General features: G+C 34.9%; 1 protein-coding gene across 5 annotated transcripts in view; it reads right to left on the bottom strand.

The window, feature by feature from the left end:
- The window catches only part of NDST3 (N-deacetylase and N-sulfotransferase 3), a 175,973-nt gene that overhangs the window by 8,917 nt on the left and 148,591 nt on the right, over positions 1-18,465 (bottom strand). For 3 of the 5 annotated variants that reach the window (XM_032333268.1, XM_032333269.1, XM_032333270.1), the window contains exons 9-12: positions 14,195-14,318; positions 11,266-11,440; positions 8,060-8,230; positions 6,560-6,669 (exon numbers count right to left, since the gene is read on the bottom strand). In XM_032333268.1, coding sequence (XP_032189159.1) covers positions 6,560-6,669; positions 8,060-8,230; positions 11,266-11,440; positions 14,195-14,318 — 580 coding nt within the window. Of the gene's footprint in view, positions 1-1,324; positions 1,426-6,559; positions 6,670-8,059; positions 8,231-11,265; positions 11,441-14,194; positions 14,319-18,465 lie in introns of all 5 variants that reach the window. The other 2 variants (XM_032333272.1, XM_032333273.1) reach the window with 2 other exon arrangements.

Genomic DNA, 18,465 nt, shown 5'->3' with positions numbered 1-18,465 from the left:
TTTGTTTTAAAATCCACATTACTAAAAATATTGTTTCTGACTTTTTCTTAAAATTATAGTGTGAGCAGTGAACAACTGGCAACTGAAATAACACATTTAAGTTAGCCTAAAAATGTGAAATACCTAGGGGAAAAATTTAACAAAATATTTGCAAGATCTGACACTGAAAACTATAAAACATTGTTAAGAGAAACTGTAGAAGACACAAACAAAGAGGCTAAACCATGTTCACAGATCAAAACAATAAGTATTTTTAAAGTATCAGCTCTCTCCAAATTTATCTATAGATTCAGTGTGATTCCAATAAAAAACCCCTGTGGATTTTGTAGGAATTGTAAGGATCATTCTAAAATGTGTATAGGAATGGAAAGGACCTATCAAGCTATAACAATTTGAAAGCACTATGCTAAATTAAAGAAAATAGATGAATGTTTGCTGGGGATCGGGAGTGAGGGGCAAAGGAGCATGAAGAAACTTTTTGGGTAAATGGAAATGTTCTGTGTCTTGATTGTGGTAGTATAGACAACTGTAACCATTTGTCAAAATTCATCAGTCTGTACAGTTAATCCATCCAGGCATCTGTAGGCATAAGCTCACAGGCAATGGCCTAAGTGTGTTGGAGTGGAAAAGGAGAGGAAGGCAGAAGAGCGATCATGTTTATTTTCCAGGTGACTTGTGCTAGAGGTGAAGGGATTGATGTTCACATTATGAGTTGGAAGACATCAGCAATGCAATTTCAGAGTTCAGGTGAAGAAGCTTGACGTGAAAGAGAGAAAGATCTCCCCGTATCTGTTTAGAATATTACAGTATTTCTCTTAAGATTACCCTTGGTACCACTGGTATCTGGTGAGACAATAAGAAACCTTTCTTTGGGTAAGCACTCAGTAGTCATGGCTAGGACCTCCTTTAGAGGACTTCAGGAAGTGAACCTTTTGGGGGAAATTTTTTGTGTTGTTTACTTTATCATATGAGATCCTGTATCATTGTATCCAGAGTCTTGCACATAATAGTCATCCAATAGAATCTTGTTGAATTAGACTAAAACAAGAATGAATTGGTTCTTCTCTCAATCAAATAAATAAAACCTTAAAAAGGTGGGGGCACCTGGATGGCTCAGTCTGTTGAGCATCTGCCTTCGGTTCAGGTCAAGATCCTGGAGTCCTAGCATGGAGCCCTGCATTTGGCTCCCTGCTCAGCAAGCAGAGTGCTTCTCCGTCTCTCTCTGCCCCCCTCCCCCCACTGTGCATGCTCTCTCTCAAGTAAATAAATAAAATCTTAAAAAAAAAAAGAATGGATTGGTTCTTAAATTTCTATAGAATATCACCTGGAGATGTCTAGAAATAACTGGAAGAGACTTGTAGGCAGGGACAACTGAAATTCTCCAATGATTCAGCCTCCAACTGGTAACATTTGGGCAGGTGAATCCTAGGGAATATTCAGATTATACTTAGAAGTTCAAGTATGTTTAAAATAACTTTAGATTGAAATAACATTTCCATGGGAGAATAGTGAGTTGCAAACAGTGCTGGTAAATTTCAGAATCAAAACACCATCATTCAGGTGTCACTAATATGGAACAAACACGGAAGTTAGTTTTTGTTTGTTTTTGTTTTTTAAATCAGTTCCCTCTCCACAAATATGCTTTTATGATTTAATGAACCACTTTGCTGATACCTGTTTTATTTGTAACAGTTTTTTTAAGGTATAATTTACTTAGAACACCCATCTTAAGTATACAATTAGGTGATTTGTAGCAAGTTTATATAGTTGTATAAGTATCACCACAATCCAGTATTAGAACATTTCCATAATCCCCCCAAATTCCTTAGAGCCCACTGGAAGCAATCCCTGCTGTTACCTCCAGGCCCAGGCTAGCACTGATCTGCTTTGAGTCTGTCTTTTCTGGACACTCCCCCCCCCTTTTTTTTTTTTTTTGGCTGGGGTGGATATGCCAGATTTTGTTAATCCATTTACCAGGTGATGGACATTTGGGTCAGTTCCAGTTTTTGGCATTCATTCATTCATTTAATTATTTATAATTTTTTTTTGTCATTTCAAACACATAGATTTCCTTACTTCATAAGAGCATTCTAAAAGCAGTATCAATAGCATAAAATCACAATGCTGGAGAACATTGACTAAGCATGAGCCTTAAAAAAAATCACAGGGCAGGCAATGGGATGATAAACTGTTAATTTAAATTTATGAAGTAGAGTCCAACAAAGTAGGAATCACTTGTGGTTCCCACCATGCGGTTATCAGTTTCTGGCTATTATTAATAATGCTTCTTTGAACAAGTGTTTCTTGGACACAGGTTTTCATTTCTCTTGGGAGTGGCATTATTTGTAAGCCTCTGTTTAGTTTTTAAGAGAATGCAAAGTTGCTTTTCCTAGTGGCCATATATTATACATTGTCATCTGCAACATATGAGGGTTCCAGTTTCTCCACGTTTTGGCTAACATTTGGTATTGTCTTTTGGATTATAGACATTCTAGTTGTCTTTCAGTGTGATTTTAATTTGCATATCACCATGATCGCACATTTACTATGCCAAGTGATTGTGTGTCTGAAGATGGATTCTTTTTATAAGAAAGCCTGAGGCAACTTAAAAAGCTCATTTTAAAGTTTCAGTCTTTTAAAGAAAATACTTCCTGTTGGTATACTAGTCATTAGTCACAGTTTACAGTATTGTTTTTCTCTGGTTCTAACATCTTGCGCCAACTTAAAGAGCTTAATAGATTGGCAGCACAGTTCAGTGGGCTGATTGAATTTTAGTCCTGACTCCTCAATTTATTTGCTGAGTGACTTTTGGCTTAGTTTTTTCTGTGCTTGTTTTCATTTTTGTTTTTGTTTTTTGTTTTTTTTTTTAGCTGAAAAATGGAGCTAATAGTACCTATCACATCTGTTGGTAGGAAGAGATATATGTAAACATAGAAATGTAGAATATATACATGTATATTGATTTTCAAATGTTATAACCAACCACTTTTAAAACAAATTAATCTTTAGAAATTGGGACACACTATCTTTTTCACTACTTACCATTGTTAGGTGCTTCTTTCATGGGTCATCCAGGGAACCAACAGATTTTAGCTACTATGGCTACTTTTTCTTTTTTTTTTTTTAATTTTCTTTTTGCTACTGAAAAAGTTTTAATGTGGCACCTTTTTACTCAAATTCATCTAGAATGGGATAGGAAAGACTTCCTCGGGAATATAAATTTGGTTGCTAGGGGAAGTGGGATGAGACACAATTGAAGACCTTCTTGAATTCTAAAGCAGCTTTGATTCTTTATGACTTAGTTAAGCCCTACCCACAGAACAAAACAAAACAAACGCATTATCTTTATTCAGGCCCTGGCCTTCAAATTCCTACTGTTCATTTATTGAAGTTTCACAGGAAATTTCTATTAAAAATTCATATAACTCAATCCAGTTTCATCTGTGTTAACAAATAGGTTAACTGACTGAGAAATAAAGATGTCAGGTGCAGGTGTTTAACCAGTATTTCCACATATGAAACCTCTTGTTATGGTCATTGGTGGCTATGTATAATTGTGAGTTCATAGTTCATGGAAAAACAAAAAGTTTATATTTTTCGTAAATTAGTTTATACAAATTAGTACAGTTCCACGCTAAACATGATTTTTGCTGGTTTCTCTCAAATGATCAATCAGCCTAAAACATATGTAACATATAACATGAAAGCTAAAATAGTTTGATTATATCAATCCTATTTACACTTTAAGCATGACGGTTATATTGAACAAGAATTGTAAAATACTCATTTCCTTAATTGATTTATATTAATCATTTATATTGTTAAAACTTTTATATTATTTAAAACTTTTCTGCTTATTTAAATCACATCCATCCTGACCAAGAAAATCAGATTTTTTTTTTACATATTCACTGGTCATTTAAAATTCATTATGCCAGTACTAATTCATATTAAGACATCATAGACTATCCAATGACTGCATTGAAATTTGGAAGTCGTGAATACGTTTTTTTAGCAATTGCAGAAAGGAATAAAGAATACTCTTACAATAGAAACTTACTGCCATTTTTCTTGAAAATAGTTTTGAAATTGGAACTGTTTTTATATTGAAGAGAATCAGTTTATAGAATGCTTAAATTGGCGTACTTTTTCATGCCAAGACTGTATAGTAAAATCTTTGTGTAGACCTAGTTTCATTCATTTATTCTTCTATGTGGAAAAAAAAACCCTGGATTTATGTGGTTAGTTGAGAATTCATATCTCTGTTTGCAGTTCAGTACATTCTTAGAGGATTTTAATTATTTCTTTTTAAGTACTAAAGAGATAGTCTTCACTACCACTAGCAGAAAAAATATGAAGCAATAAATTACATTCCTGAGGACATACATTTTGTTTGACTCCTGCTCATCCTTGATGAGAAAAAACGTATCAGTATAGTTACTTTAACAAGAGTAACTAAATGATCAGGGCAGGATTTGGAACTGCAAAGGGCTTGGTGAAGGAGGATATGCATCAGTTCAGACCCAAGACAATGACCTGAAATTCCAAATACTCTACAACAGCTCCAGGGCTGATGTGTTTAAGGCCAACTGATGATTGACAAGAAAATATAAAAAGAAACTGAATGGCTGTACCTTATCTCTATCAGCAGGGTGAGAGCTTGGGCGGCCCTGTAGGGCGAGAAGCTGTGGTTTCAGAGACTACACATACCTTATCTTGCTGCTTTACCCACTGAGCCCCATACCAGGCTAGAGCAGCATATAACAGGCAATTTCAACCAGATACAACCCAGGTGCAAAGTGATCCAAAGTTCTTTGTATAAAGTATGTTCCTTTGATACTACTTCTCTTAAGTTTACACTCCCTTTTCTCGGCAGTGGAGGTGAATAAAAAGCTTGCCACTGAGCTGGATACAAAGGGGACAAATAACACAGCATGCAGGTCAAGGACCATTCTATAAAAAAGGAGATTATGTCTTTATAGGATACTTCACTTCTTTTTTCTGAAATACAGTGCTTTGCTATATGCTCTATAAAAGAGACCCAAAGATAAACCAACTTGAAATAGAAAACTGTTTAGAAAATAAAAGCTTTCTTTTCTGAGAGACACTTAAAAAAGATATAAAGCAAAGGGGACTTGAATTTTTAACTGCAAACTACAATCACTCAGGTTTCTTTAAGGTCAAGCTGAAAGTTAAATACCTAAGGCGAGTAGTGTCTCTGTTAGTTAGTACTCGAACTAAGCTCTACAAAGCTCTAACAGTTCTCGTAGTATAAAAACACCGAAGGCAGAAGGTTAATAGTAATAACAAAGTAAATGGCTCTTGGGAAGGAAGCTCAAAATCCAAGTTCCTTTGTCCTCCATACCAAAATGTCTTTCTTACATATGTCGCTATATATGATTTGTTCAAGACATAAGCAGAATTTGATGTTTTTCTGCCAATCTTTGTTGTAAGGGATGCTGAGAGGTAAAGGAATCCTCCTGCCTCTCACAGCTTCTAACTTGCTATATGATGCAGCACACAATGAAAAGAAAATCAGTTGATCTATAGAAGTGAGTTTTATAGGGAGAAATACAATGGAAGAATTCCATAACAGTCCTTTTCAGTTTCTTTAAGGTTCAGTCTATGACCCTAAAATTAAAAAAGAAAGTGTTATAGTGGGGGTCAGGTCCATGGCCCATCCAACTCAGTATCTTCCACTTGCTCTAGGGGTGTGAAATAGGAACAAAAACAACCCTCAGAAATTTGATTGCTGACCATAATAGTGGAGAAAGTAAGATGGAGGTCTTATTTAAAACGCTAAATGGAGGCCAAAGTCAGGATTAAGGTAAGAGAGGGACATGAGGTGCAAAGATTTAGGAGGCACCCATGCTCAGGCATTTGCATGGACCTGAGAGTGAGTGCCTCCTTAAATCCTAATGCTTCTCTTGTGTTATCCTAGTCCTGGCCCAGATGGAGTCAGCTACCTAAGAAAATCAGAAAAAAAGAGGAAAAGAAAACCAAACCAGAGCTGTAATTGCTTTGGCCCCTGAAGAGCTGATGGGGTCAGATAAACAGTGAGTAAAAACACAGAAGCAAAAAGCAGAAGCATGTGTAAGAGCACATCTCCCTCTGACAATTCAGTCACCTATTGGGTGATTTCTTGTTGCTTGACTTTGGTTTTGAAAATTGCACAAAAGCCCGTAGAGAGAGTTCATAAACCATCTAGTTAATCATCTCTTTATGCTTCCACCGAGTTCCCACTATTGTCTGTTGAACAGGCTCAGGACTTACTGACTTAAGTAGCCTCTTTTGTGGTTAATTGTTGGTTTTAAGATTTACAATTATTTTGCTTTCCTACTTTCCTTCTAGGGGAAATTTTTCATAGTTAGATGTCAACAGAGGACTTAGGACGTTTCTTTGCTACACTGTTGAATTTTGTTCCCAAGTAGTTGATGTCAGACTAATCAGAAAATAGTCAGTATGTAAAGAACAGTTAAGACAATAGCTGCATCACCAGTTTTTAAAAAAACCAATTCTCTCCTGAAATTTCAATAAGTTAATTAGAATATAAACTTACGTTAAAGCTTCAGAGTAATTATAATGAGGAGAGACTCCTAGAAATTTCTGTACTTCATCCATCACTGTAGCAGGATCCATCCTTAGCTGTTGCCCATCGATAATTAGCAACTAAATTACCGAAAAGGAAAAAAAAGACAATGCACATTGAAAAAAGATGTTTAACTGTATAATAAAAAAATAAAAAACTCTTGAATTTATTCAATGAGAGAAATTCTACTGAGGGGATTTGCACACGTTGTTGTGTCCTTCAACAGGCCCTTTCATTAATGACCTGGAATAAGAAATAAATCACATTAATTGAATTCAGTGATGTTTTTGTAATCTGAGAAGTCCTGAAAATACTATGAAAACAAAAAAATTGGTTTTTTGAGGGAACCAAAAGAGCTTAAGAAATGTGCTACACAATCACAAGTAGAAACCAAGCAAACAGTGATTCCATCGCTCAAGCTGGGAAGGAGCACTGTAGAAAAGAAGAAAAGTTGGAATAAGACCAGGTGTAATGAGGCAGAGGACACGTCATTCTCCATGAGTCCATTCAAAGGAGTAGCACTGTAAAGTTTTAAGAAATGATTAGATAACCCATTTGGAGAAGAAGGCAAGACTCCCAGAGAACCTGAATGTGGACAGCAGTCCCTCAGTTGACTAAGGGGAAGAATTTGCTTGTTACTCTAAGGAAGGAGACAGGTGGCCAGAAAGATAAAATGCCAGGAGACCATGATGGAGGACCACAAAGTGACCACACTCTGTTCTTCCATTTTGCTCATCCCTCTTCTCCAGTATTTCTGTCTAGTCTAGACTGACATTGTTCACTAGGATGTTTTGTGACTATGGGCATCTTCTACAGTTGTGGAATCTAACAGGTAGCTATTGAGCATTTAAGACATGGCTAATGTGACTGAGAAACTGACTTCTTAATTTCATGTAATTTTAATACAAATTTAAATAGCCAGATGTAGCAGCAGCTGTCATGCTGGACAGCATATCTAGACACATAGGCATGCACCATGTCTGAGTGACTGGACTGCTTTATGCAATCCAAAATTGGGGCTGAGTTTGTAATCTAGGTTGGTGCCTGGCAAAAGAGAGAAGCAAGGAAGGCAAGAAAAACACATGGGTCATGAAAAATTCAGCAAGATGGTTCAAAGGGAAATAATGGCACTTAATTAAGCAAAACAATATTTGCCTTATTTGGTTAAGAGGTTCTCAAGCTTTACAGGCAGACTAAGAATCAGGGATATGAAGCTTTTGAAGCACTTTACAATCAGGATGGGCACGCGCTAGAAAATGCAGCAGGGAGAATTATCCTGAAATACTTTTAGAAAGAAAATTAAGCAGTTTGTCTACCTCTGCCTAACCAGTATTCTTTGCCACAGTCTTATTTACAACTACAGAGTAAAAGCTAGTAATGTTTTAATGAGTAAAAATTTCCTCTATCCTAGAGGCAAAGTCATCAACTTAATGAGATTGTAACATGATGTAAATTCTTATTGCTCAGTACCTGAAAGGAAGGGAAATAAACAAGCCATCTCTCGATGTGGCTGGCATACCACCCTGGGACCAAGCATCTCTTCTGCAAGGCTCTAAGCTCGGAGGGTGCACGGGGCCCAGCTGAGATCACTTCGTAGAAGCTAAACTTCAGAGCTGCAGGGTCTTCATGTGATCGCTGATGCTATGATGAAAAGGTGGATAATTAAACTAACTTGAACCACAGGCATGAATAATTAAAAACCAATCTCTGTGACAGGTCTTGAAGCTAAAGGAAGGAGCGACTCACTGCTGGAGAGTTATTTGTTTCGCTATTAATAAAGGATGAAAATGTTTGCTTGGAGCCTCAGGATTTAAAGTTATGATGCTGATGAAGATATCTTTTTTGAGAACTTGTTTGGGAGAGGCTGAATTCTTATTGATAGGCCTAGTTAACCAAACTTACTGAGTTTTTCCCCTTAGTGTATGTATCTATTCTGAAAGTAAACTTTTCAAAGTTGCATTAATGCCCCCTTTGCAGCCCATAAGCAAACCATTTGTTATGTCCATTGAATATCCATAACACACAAGCACTCTGCTAGTTCTGCCATATAGTTTTGCTCCATCTAGTAACGCAGTTTTAGATTAGGAAAGCCCTACTGGCTATTTTAAATGGAGAGACTACTGAAAACTCTGACATGTACATTATCTGAAATCCACAGCTTTTATCACATACCACCTAGCATTTAAAAGCCAAGATTATTGTACCTAATGGTAACCTTCCTTTGTGATGAATCAGAATCATTTATTGTACAGAAATGCAGAAAGCAGCAATCCAAATAGGAAAGTGTTTCATAATGGCTCAGGCTGAGGCCCATGGGTTTGAGGAAATCACCTTTTCCCTAAATTGACCAATAAATATTCAGGCTTAGTGGTAGGTTTGTGGATGTTTACCACATCTAGTTGAATAGCAAATTTGCTGCAATTGAGATTCAAATTACTATAGTACAACCACTACTAGACTTTGTTAAAGCCTGCATTTTGCTACTATAGAGTGATTTATTTGTAATATTTAGGACATTTTGTTAGCTTACAGCCTTGAAATCTCCCTTTATGGTAAATTCTCAATTTTTCAGGGGCTAAGCGGTTGCCAAGTTCCAATTTTCTTTTCTCTTTGAGTCAATTAAGGCTTATTTCTCTTTTTCTCTAGATACCTGGTGGAAAAGGTAAAAGACCCAGAATCTAATCAGTCATTTTGCAATTTGCTATATACTGTGATTTAAAAGATGGCTGTAGGAGTTTGGCATCAATGCTTAGTGTGGAGTTGTGGATTTCAGCTTTCCAGGCTGTCTCACTTCCTATTATGCAGATTATTACCAACATGCCTATCTAAGATCCCATCTGTTTTATCATGACCTTTTCCCACCCTGTCCCGGGCGCAAAACCTTTCCTGACAATCTGTTCTTCCTTTTCCAATCTGGAAAAACTACTTTTGTTAAATAACAAAAGGACCTGTGGTGAGAAACTTTATTGTCTAATATCTTAGATTGTCATGAATTATCTTTTTGAAGTCCTATCAGTGGGAATGGAATAGACTACACTTGTCTGGAAGATCAGAGCTATGTGCATTCACTTTAATACAAAGAGGCAGCCTTATTTCCAACCCAGGTACAGAGATTCAGACAAGGAGTTTTTGGTTTTGTTGTTTTGCTTTTGGTTATTACCTTTGTCATTATGCGGTATCCTTCTTTGCCTCTTTTTGTCTCTTTGTCTCTTGTTTTAAGGTTTATCTTGTCTGATATAAGAAGCATTGCTACCCCAGCTTAATTTTTGCTTTTTGCATGTTAAATGCTTTTCCGTCCCTTCATTTTCAATCTGTATGTGTCTTTAGGTCTGAAGTGACACTCTTGCAGGCAGCATATAGATAGGTCTTGCTTTTTTATCCATTTATCTATTGATTAGAGCACTTCGTCCATTTACATCTAAAGTAATTATCGGTAGGTGTGTACTTATTGCCATTTTATTACTTGTTTTGCGATTGTTTTTGCAATTCTTCTCTGTTCCTTTCATTTCTTGCTGTCTTTCTTTGTGGTTTGATAGCTTTCTCTCTTGTTATGCTTAGATTCCTTTCTCTTTATTTTTTTTGCATATCTGTTACAGGTTTTTGATTTATGGTTACCATTAGGTTCATACGTAACATCTTATGTGTATAGCAATCTATATTAGGTTGATGGTTGCTTAAGTTTGAGCCCATTTAAAAAACACTAAATTTTTATTCCCCCATCATGTTTTACGGATATGATATCTTACTCTACATCCTTTTATTTTGTGAATCCCTTGACTGATTTTTGTAGGTATAATTGACTTTACTGCTTTCGTGCTTTAACCTCTATATTGGTTTTATGAGTGGTCAACCTACTATCTAAATTGTATATTTTCATTTACCTGTGAATTTTTTCCTTTCATAAGTTTCTTACTCTTGATTATGGCCTTTTCTTTCCATTTTTGAGTGGAATTCCCTTTAATATTTCTTGTAAGGCTGAATTAATGGTGATGAACTCCTTTAACTTCTGGTTGTGTGGAAAGCTCTCTCTCCTATTCTGAATGATAAGCTTTCTGGGTAGAGTATTTTTGGTTGTAGGTTTTATTCCTTTTAGTGCTTTGAACATGTCATGCAACTTCCTTCTGGCCTGCAAGGTTTCTGCTAAAAAATAAGCTGATTGACTTATGGTGTTTCCCTTGTATGTAACTATTTTCTTTTCTTGCTGCTTCAAAAATTCTCTATCACTACTTTTTGCCATTTTAATTATTATGTGTCTTGGTGTAGACCTCTTTTTAGAAGCTATACTAGCCTAATAGCAGGTGAGAAGTTTTTGAATACAGGTTTTCACATTTATCTCAACTTTATATTTTCCAAGCAAAAGGGACCCTTACTCTATTTTTCAGTCTATTTTTTTGAAATGTAGATGTGTAGAAGCATAGATATACATACATGTACATACTATTTTGTTATATTTTCATTTAATTAATATATTTTATTAAATTAATGCAAAATTAATAAAAACTTAAGGAGAAAGTTCGTTTCTCCAGAAACAACGAAAACTCTACCCACTTTTATGCAGATATACAACTAGCAAATCTCTTTTATTGAGACTTGAGGTGGTTGCTATTGCTGTAAAACATCCTCCCTTCTTCATACTCTCCTTCTTACCTGTTAGATTCTGTCTGTATTTTTCTTACCTGATACCAGGAATATGCTCGATCTGAGGGGTCGATGAGGATGGTTATGATCTTGGCTTTGGGCACCAGAGAAGCTGCTCTTTTAGGAGCTTCCTCTGAGTGGAAGTAATTGGCACTCTTTTCAAACAGAAAGTCAGTGGTGACATTAGATGGGACTGGGAAGAAATCCATATACCTGGAAAAGGAATATTTCTCAAAATAAGACTGGTTTATACTCATACTCTTGTGATTATAGATGTCAAAGGTATCCCACAAATTCATTTGTTTCCTAAACAAAAGCACTTTTCTATAAGGCATATGTTCTATATAGTTAGCAAGGGAAAAGTATACAGGACACTAATAATGTATTTTGAGAATGCTTCTCTAAATACATTTTCTTTTTGTTTTGCTTACTATCAGGAAAACAGGTTTGGGAGATAACAAAAATGTAGACATAGAATGATAGAATTGGACCAATAATCAACCTAACTGTGTAAAATGTATGTAAATGCAGAAATATTTTACAGAGAAAAATGTGAGTGCTCAAACAGAAGGAAAATTTGATCAAAACAGATGATAGGTACATTTCAAAGACATTTAGAAAGGACTTAGATAATTTTTTTTTTTTTTTTACTTTATCACAAGTGAAATAATTTCTTTTCCACTAATGTGCTGTGCTGTGGTTATATTCAGCTATAAAATGTTAAAGGGCAGAACACATCTGGGTGTAAATATCACCTATTTGCTTAACCTTTTTCCCATTTAGAACCAATTATATTCTTTAGAGTATTTATAAAAGTTTAAAAAGTATGTATATTTCCACATGTAAAATCCTATCAAATTTCCCAATATCTGTAAGTGGGCTGAGAATGTAAATCGCCAGCAGTGTGAACACAGGAATACCTGAAGCCTTAAGCACAGATATGTAGGACATAATTGATTTTGTATAATGTCCCATCTGTACAAAAGCTGTCAAACATAAACTAATTCAGCATGTGATACCATATATTTCTGAGGCCCTAAGGCCAAACTCTTGAAGGAAAAAGAGCCTTTTTAGAGAGCATATGCAAATTTAACTTCTAGGATTTCTTACATTTGATCATAATGGCTTCTTCATCTTCCACTCCCACCCTCTTCAATTATAAGTCACCAAAACTTTGGGCTACCAAAGCAGTCACTCAATAATTAATTAAACAAGAGAGAGATTAACATTATGTGATGACTTCTTGATGCAGTATGTTGTTTTCTTTTGCCATCTCACATGTTAAAGCTTCTGGTAAGATTCCAGTTGTTAACATATTGAAAAATTTGGCTGACACATCAAAGTGATGTCTTGAAACCCAGGACAGTAAAGAAATCCTTTTATATTTTCTGGAAATTGCCTTGGTAATATGTCATTCTGGTATCCTTTTACAGGGAAACAGATAAATAAACATTTCTGGAAAGTTTGATCTGCTATCTGTTCTTGTGTATAATCTATTTACAGAAAGTGCCAAATTTTAAGGTATTTCTTAATTTAGATGCTCACCTTGGTTCCAGGGATGCTAAGGTTATGCCAAGTGTCTAGTGGTATCTTATTTGCTCTAAGCTTGTCTTAGCCATTCTTATTCTGAGAAAGGCTCTGAAAGCCACAAAACAAGGGCATAAAACACTGAATTTTGGTAACTTAGTTCCTGAAAGTGGTCCCACTTTCTCAGCAGTCCTATCTATAGCTGGAGCAGTTTTGGCCTTAAAAACTTTCTCATGCAGTTCTGGATCTTGGATCTATAATGTGTTGATCTGGCCTGGCCCCCAAAGGCTCATGGAAAAAGCAGGGTTCAGTTCTTGTCCAACTACTACATTCCTTTCCATTTTTAAAGCAGTTTTTCATCACTCCCTTTTGTCCTGATGTTAATATAGTTTTATTCTACCATATACAGGCATATATATTTGAGTCACTGGTCAAATAACCACTGAAGTAGTTGATGCTTTCTTAGTTCTCACAGTTGTTATCTAACACCACACAATTAATCAATATCAAGTTCTGTACTGAATTGGCAATGAAGGATATTACAATTAGAATATCTGTAAATCCTAGTAGCTGCTCAAATTATTCTCAACTCATTTCTTTCCTTTTGGACTACACACAAGCAACTCTCGAGGGGGTTGGTACTGATAAAATTGAGATCATGCAATCTGACAACAGAAGTTAATATATAACAACTCTTTATGCTAAAATACATGCAAAATGTTTATGTTTATGCTCTAGAATTATTACAGTAATTCCACCCTTTGAAATCACTTTCTGTCTAGAATTTACACCTTTAACAGCAAGACTTATAGATATATTTTATTATTAACATGTTCATGTGCAACATCTATTCCTACTATATTACTGTATTTTGTATATATTTGATATTTTAACTTTAACTATTTTCCTCAGATCATTGATATAGTTCCAATTTCAATTCAAAGACCAAAGATTAAATTTTGTATATTATTGATAGTTTTTTTGTTTTCATTACTTATGAAATATATACACATTTCTAGTTCTAGTTGTTTATTTACCTTTTATGACAAAGCAAAATAGAAAATTATGTACGTGGACTGTAGCCTCACTGTAATGCAAAGCATTCAAGAAGAGAAAGCTATGAAAGTGTTTTCTTAAGAGTAGAGAGGAACGAAATTCCTGGGTCTTATGGTATTTCTCTGACTTTATAATTACCATCCAAGATAATTAATGCAAATTGAAATTACATATGGGCCCCTTGAGGTGACAAGTCCCTTAATAAACTGAGAAAAGTTTCTTATGAATAATTTCTGTGCTTCTTGATTTTATTCAATCCATTTCCAAGGCACAGAGGATAACTTTTATTTGTGGCTACAAACTTATATGTTTATAAATATTAGCACTAATTTTAACTGTGCACAGTACATATACTTTTAGATTTATACTAATAACCCATCTTACCAATCAATCCCCCTGTGGTAGTTATTTCTATTAAAGAACTGTACCTCCTCAAAGGTTTTTGGGCTGGGGGAGTTACTAAAGATGGAAGGATGCATAACCAGGAACAAATACAAAGCAGTGGTTCCTGAAAAGACAATAGAGATTTAGAAATTAATGAAATGAAAATAAAGTTTCCTATTACTAGCATTTCAAAGTCATTAATAAACTAAGTATTGTAATGATCCAAACAGATACGTATTAGTACTCCTTGAGTTAAACTGAATAGATAACCAGCATTTTAAAAGAAGCAACTTCTAAAAAACTGGAGATAAGTATATTGTGAGGAGAAGAGGCCCATTGGGGGGACTGTTTGACTGCATCTCTGTCACTGATTTGGTTTGTGACTTTGGCTTTTCGCTCCTCTTTGTCTTGGCTTTATCAGTGGAAAATCACCTGCCTTGCTCATTTCATAGGCTTTCTCTGAAGATGAAATGACATTTTGTGCCTGAAGATATTTCAATTTTAATCAAGAATTATATAAATGAAAGATCCCATTGTCTCATATAAGATATTACATCACCAAAACCAGTACTTGGGTTCTATAAAGTTCTTCTAGAGGCCCAAGAAAGCTTATTAAATTTGAGACAGAGTTTAAACTTTCAACAGGTCTGTTTAAATTTGAATGTACTTACCTATATAAAAAGGGGTGTCAAAAATAGTTTTAAAAAAATTTTTGTCCTTTCCTAGTGACACAACTTACAAAATCTGCACTTTTGGAAAGAGAATGGCCTATCACAGGTGTCCATATAGATTTGTGACTATTGGGAATCAAAGGTGTGATTTTTTTCAAAATGAGCAGTGTTATAAACTGTAGAATTAGTATATTAGAGCCTAAATTAGTTAAAGGGCATAGCTTAGATTGCATAAGAAAAAGTGAGGCAATCTGAGTTCAGTTTCCCTAAAACTTAATCAGGTGCTTGTAATTATAACTATATTTATAAAATCATAATATAAAAATATTTCTGGTCCAGGTATTTAGGATTCCCAAGATCCTAGTTTCTACTTCTCTGCTCTAATATGATTTACATTATTATGCAGTCTGAGGGAGTGGGACCTGTTAATTATATTCCAGGCCAATAGCTAGCAATGGTCTTCAGACACAGCCTTATAATATTTTTCTCATTTGGAGAAATCACTGCTCTAGTTTTCTTTAGTAATAATATTATGTTGGAGCCTGTATTAAATTTTGAAAATTCTGGTTTCTCTGACCAGCTTTATTTAATATTGTATTTAAATCTAACATACCAACACAATAGAAAAGTTGTTAAAATAACTCTGTCAATAGCAAAATTGTCTAAAACAATGAATTGAAAGAGGCTGTGTTCCCAGATTAATATTTTCCCAAACAATGAACATTTTATCTCTAAAGATGGGTAACTATAGGGAATGAAACATAGTAATCTGTGGTATGCAAAATAAAAATGCTCTTCACAAGCTTGACTTAAAACAGTGGTTCTCACACTTCAGCATGCCTTAGATTAACCTGGAGGGCTTGTTAAAACAGAGAACCTTATCCCAGATTTTCTGATTCAGTAAACTTTGAGAATCATGACTTAAAAGAAATCTGGAACAAAAGCTAACACTTACTGGGGGAAAAATGTTCCATACTTGAAATCCAGAGTAGAATAAAGCTTTCTTGAACATGGTCTTTAAAGTTAGGTAAATTCTAGGATCAGGATTTTATTATAACACTTATCAATTGTGTGAATGTGAACAAAAACGTCTAATGTGAGGCTTAGTTGTCTCATTTGTGTTGTGGGGGAAAAATACTTAGCTATCTATCAGGGTTTCAGGAGGGTTAAGAAAGATAACCTATATGAAATACCTAAATAGCTTCATATCTCAGTATTAGTAAGGTATTCATTTAATTTTTATATTTATTTATTTATTTACTTGAGAGAGAGAGAGAGAGAGAGAGAAAGAGAGGATGCATGTAGTGAGGAGGGGCACAGGGAGAGGGAAAGAGAGAATCTTAAGCCTAGCACTGAGCTCCACACCGGGCTCTATCTAACAGCCGTGAGATCATGACCTAAGCCGAAATTGAGAGTCAGATGCTTAATGGATTGAGCCACCCAGGCACCCCAAGAATTATTTTTTAAATAACAGCTTTTATGAGATAAAATTCAGTAATGCTTTAAAAAAATTGAAAAGAATGAAGTCTTTGTAAGGATAGGAAGTATGACCATTGTAATGTGAAAAAAGAAAACAGAAAACTTCCTCTCATTGATCAACTGGAAACATACTTTTCTGAATCTTATTTTTTAAAATTGTATTAAATCAAGTTGTCTGCTTTTAATGGCATGACCAGGATCAATAAGCAAACTGAAAAAATGTTACACGGTCAGTAAAAGTCATAATGTAATGTATCAGTGGCCAAAAAATTGTTAGATTGTGGTTTCTGAATTCTTTCTTTACCTTCTCACATCCTTGGGTCTGAATAAACTGTCTGGTGTGTGTGTGTATGTATGTATGTGTGTTTGAATGTATATAATGTATGCATGTGTATAAAACAACCACCTAATCATAGACACACCCATTCAAATAACCATCCATAAATCTTGTTTTATTTTTTGTCAGTTTCAACACTAAAAATATTTGAATGTGCAGAAGATTATACATCTATGCAAAATTATTCAGAAAAATGCCTTTGCTAAAAATTGAAGTTAAAATGAAGCTCTTTTATTTTTATGAAACTGATCAGAAGATGTTTCTCCACTTAAAATATCAATTTCATAAAATATTGCTATACATAGTAACATGGATGAATCTCAAAAGCATTATCTTAAGTGAAAGAAGTCAAAAACAAAAGATTGTACATTTAATGCTTCCATTTATATGAAAGTCTAGAAAAGGCAAAACTGTAGTAGCCAAAAGTAGTTTCCTGTGACTGAGGATGGGGAGGGGCATTGACTACAAAGCATGTGAATGGAGAAACCTTTTAGGGAGACAGAAGTGTTTTTTTTTGTTGTTGTTTGTTTGTTTTTGAGATAGAAGTGTCAGTGTTGTGGTGGTTATACAACTGTTCATGATTGTCAAAATTCATAAAAATTTGCACTAAAATTGGTGAATTTTTTTACATGTAAATTATATCACTACAAAACTGGGGAAAATTTAGTTTCTATAAAAAGGAGATAAAAATTTTTCTTCCAAAGTTAAATGTCATATACAATTGTAACTAAACATTTGGAAATCCAACTGAGTTTAAGATGGCAAATAATGGTTTTGCCATCTATCCCTGATTTTAAAATGTCTGCACATCTAGCAGGAAACAAGAGGATGTACTTCCTGTGGGGCTTTCTGAAGTGAATTTGATATGCCAAGCTTCAGGAGATGTGATCAGTAATTACAGTGGGAGTTCCTGAAGAGACTTCAGTTTAAATGTTTTTCTAGTTGTCTCTTGACTTTAAATAGATACAGACAAATAAATAAGGATGAGAAGAGTTTTTTTTTTTTTTTTTTTTGGATTATGGTGTATTCTTTTTTTTTTTTTTAAGATTTTATTTATTTTATTTGACAGACAGAGATTACAAGTAGGCAGAGAGGCAGGCAGAGAGAGAGAGAGAGGAGGAAGCAGGCTCCCTGCTGAGCAGAGAGCCCGATGCGACACTCGATCCCAGGACCCTGAGATCATGACCTGAGCTGAAGGCAGTGGCTTAACCCACTGAGCCACCCAGGCGCCCCGATAAGAGTTGTTTTTTTTTTTTTAATCACATTTATTATTGTTTTCAAATTGATATTGGCAGATGGGACCAAGAGAAAATGAATAGGCTAAACTTTCTGTGTACATTACATAAAATCTTCTCTAGTTATTTTTGGACAAATGAGGAAATGGTAGGTATTCTCCTCAGAATGGTATATGGCTGAAATGGCTGTTTTCTGTGAAGCCAGAATCCAAGAACCCCAAATAATTTATCATACAGGATACAGCATGGATGTCTGGCATTTTAAAGTTTCCACTGGGCTTCATTTTAATACTGATTCTTAAAGAAACAAGAAGTTTATGGAGAAAAAATTGCATGACAATTTAAGAAAAGGTGCAAAAGATTTCTCCTGGGTGTGAGTAAATACCTTTGGTTAGCACAAAGTTTTGTTTATGTCTAGAATTCTGCTTGTCAAACATCCTTTAGATTTTTAGAAAACAGTCATCTCTGCAAAAAATAATTTAGAAATAAACTACATCAGGAAGATGGCAGAAAGAGGCTGTTTTTCTGGAAGGGATTGATTATAAAGAG

This window comes from Mustela erminea, chromosome 2 (genome assembly GCF_009829155.1).
Source record: "Mustela erminea isolate mMusErm1 chromosome 2, mMusErm1.Pri, whole genome shotgun sequence".
Lineage (NCBI taxonomy): Eukaryota > Metazoa > Chordata > Mammalia > Carnivora > Mustelidae > Mustela > Mustela erminea.
The sequence above is the reverse complement of the archived record's forward strand: the minus strand, read 5'-3'. Positions and strand labels throughout refer to the sequence as shown.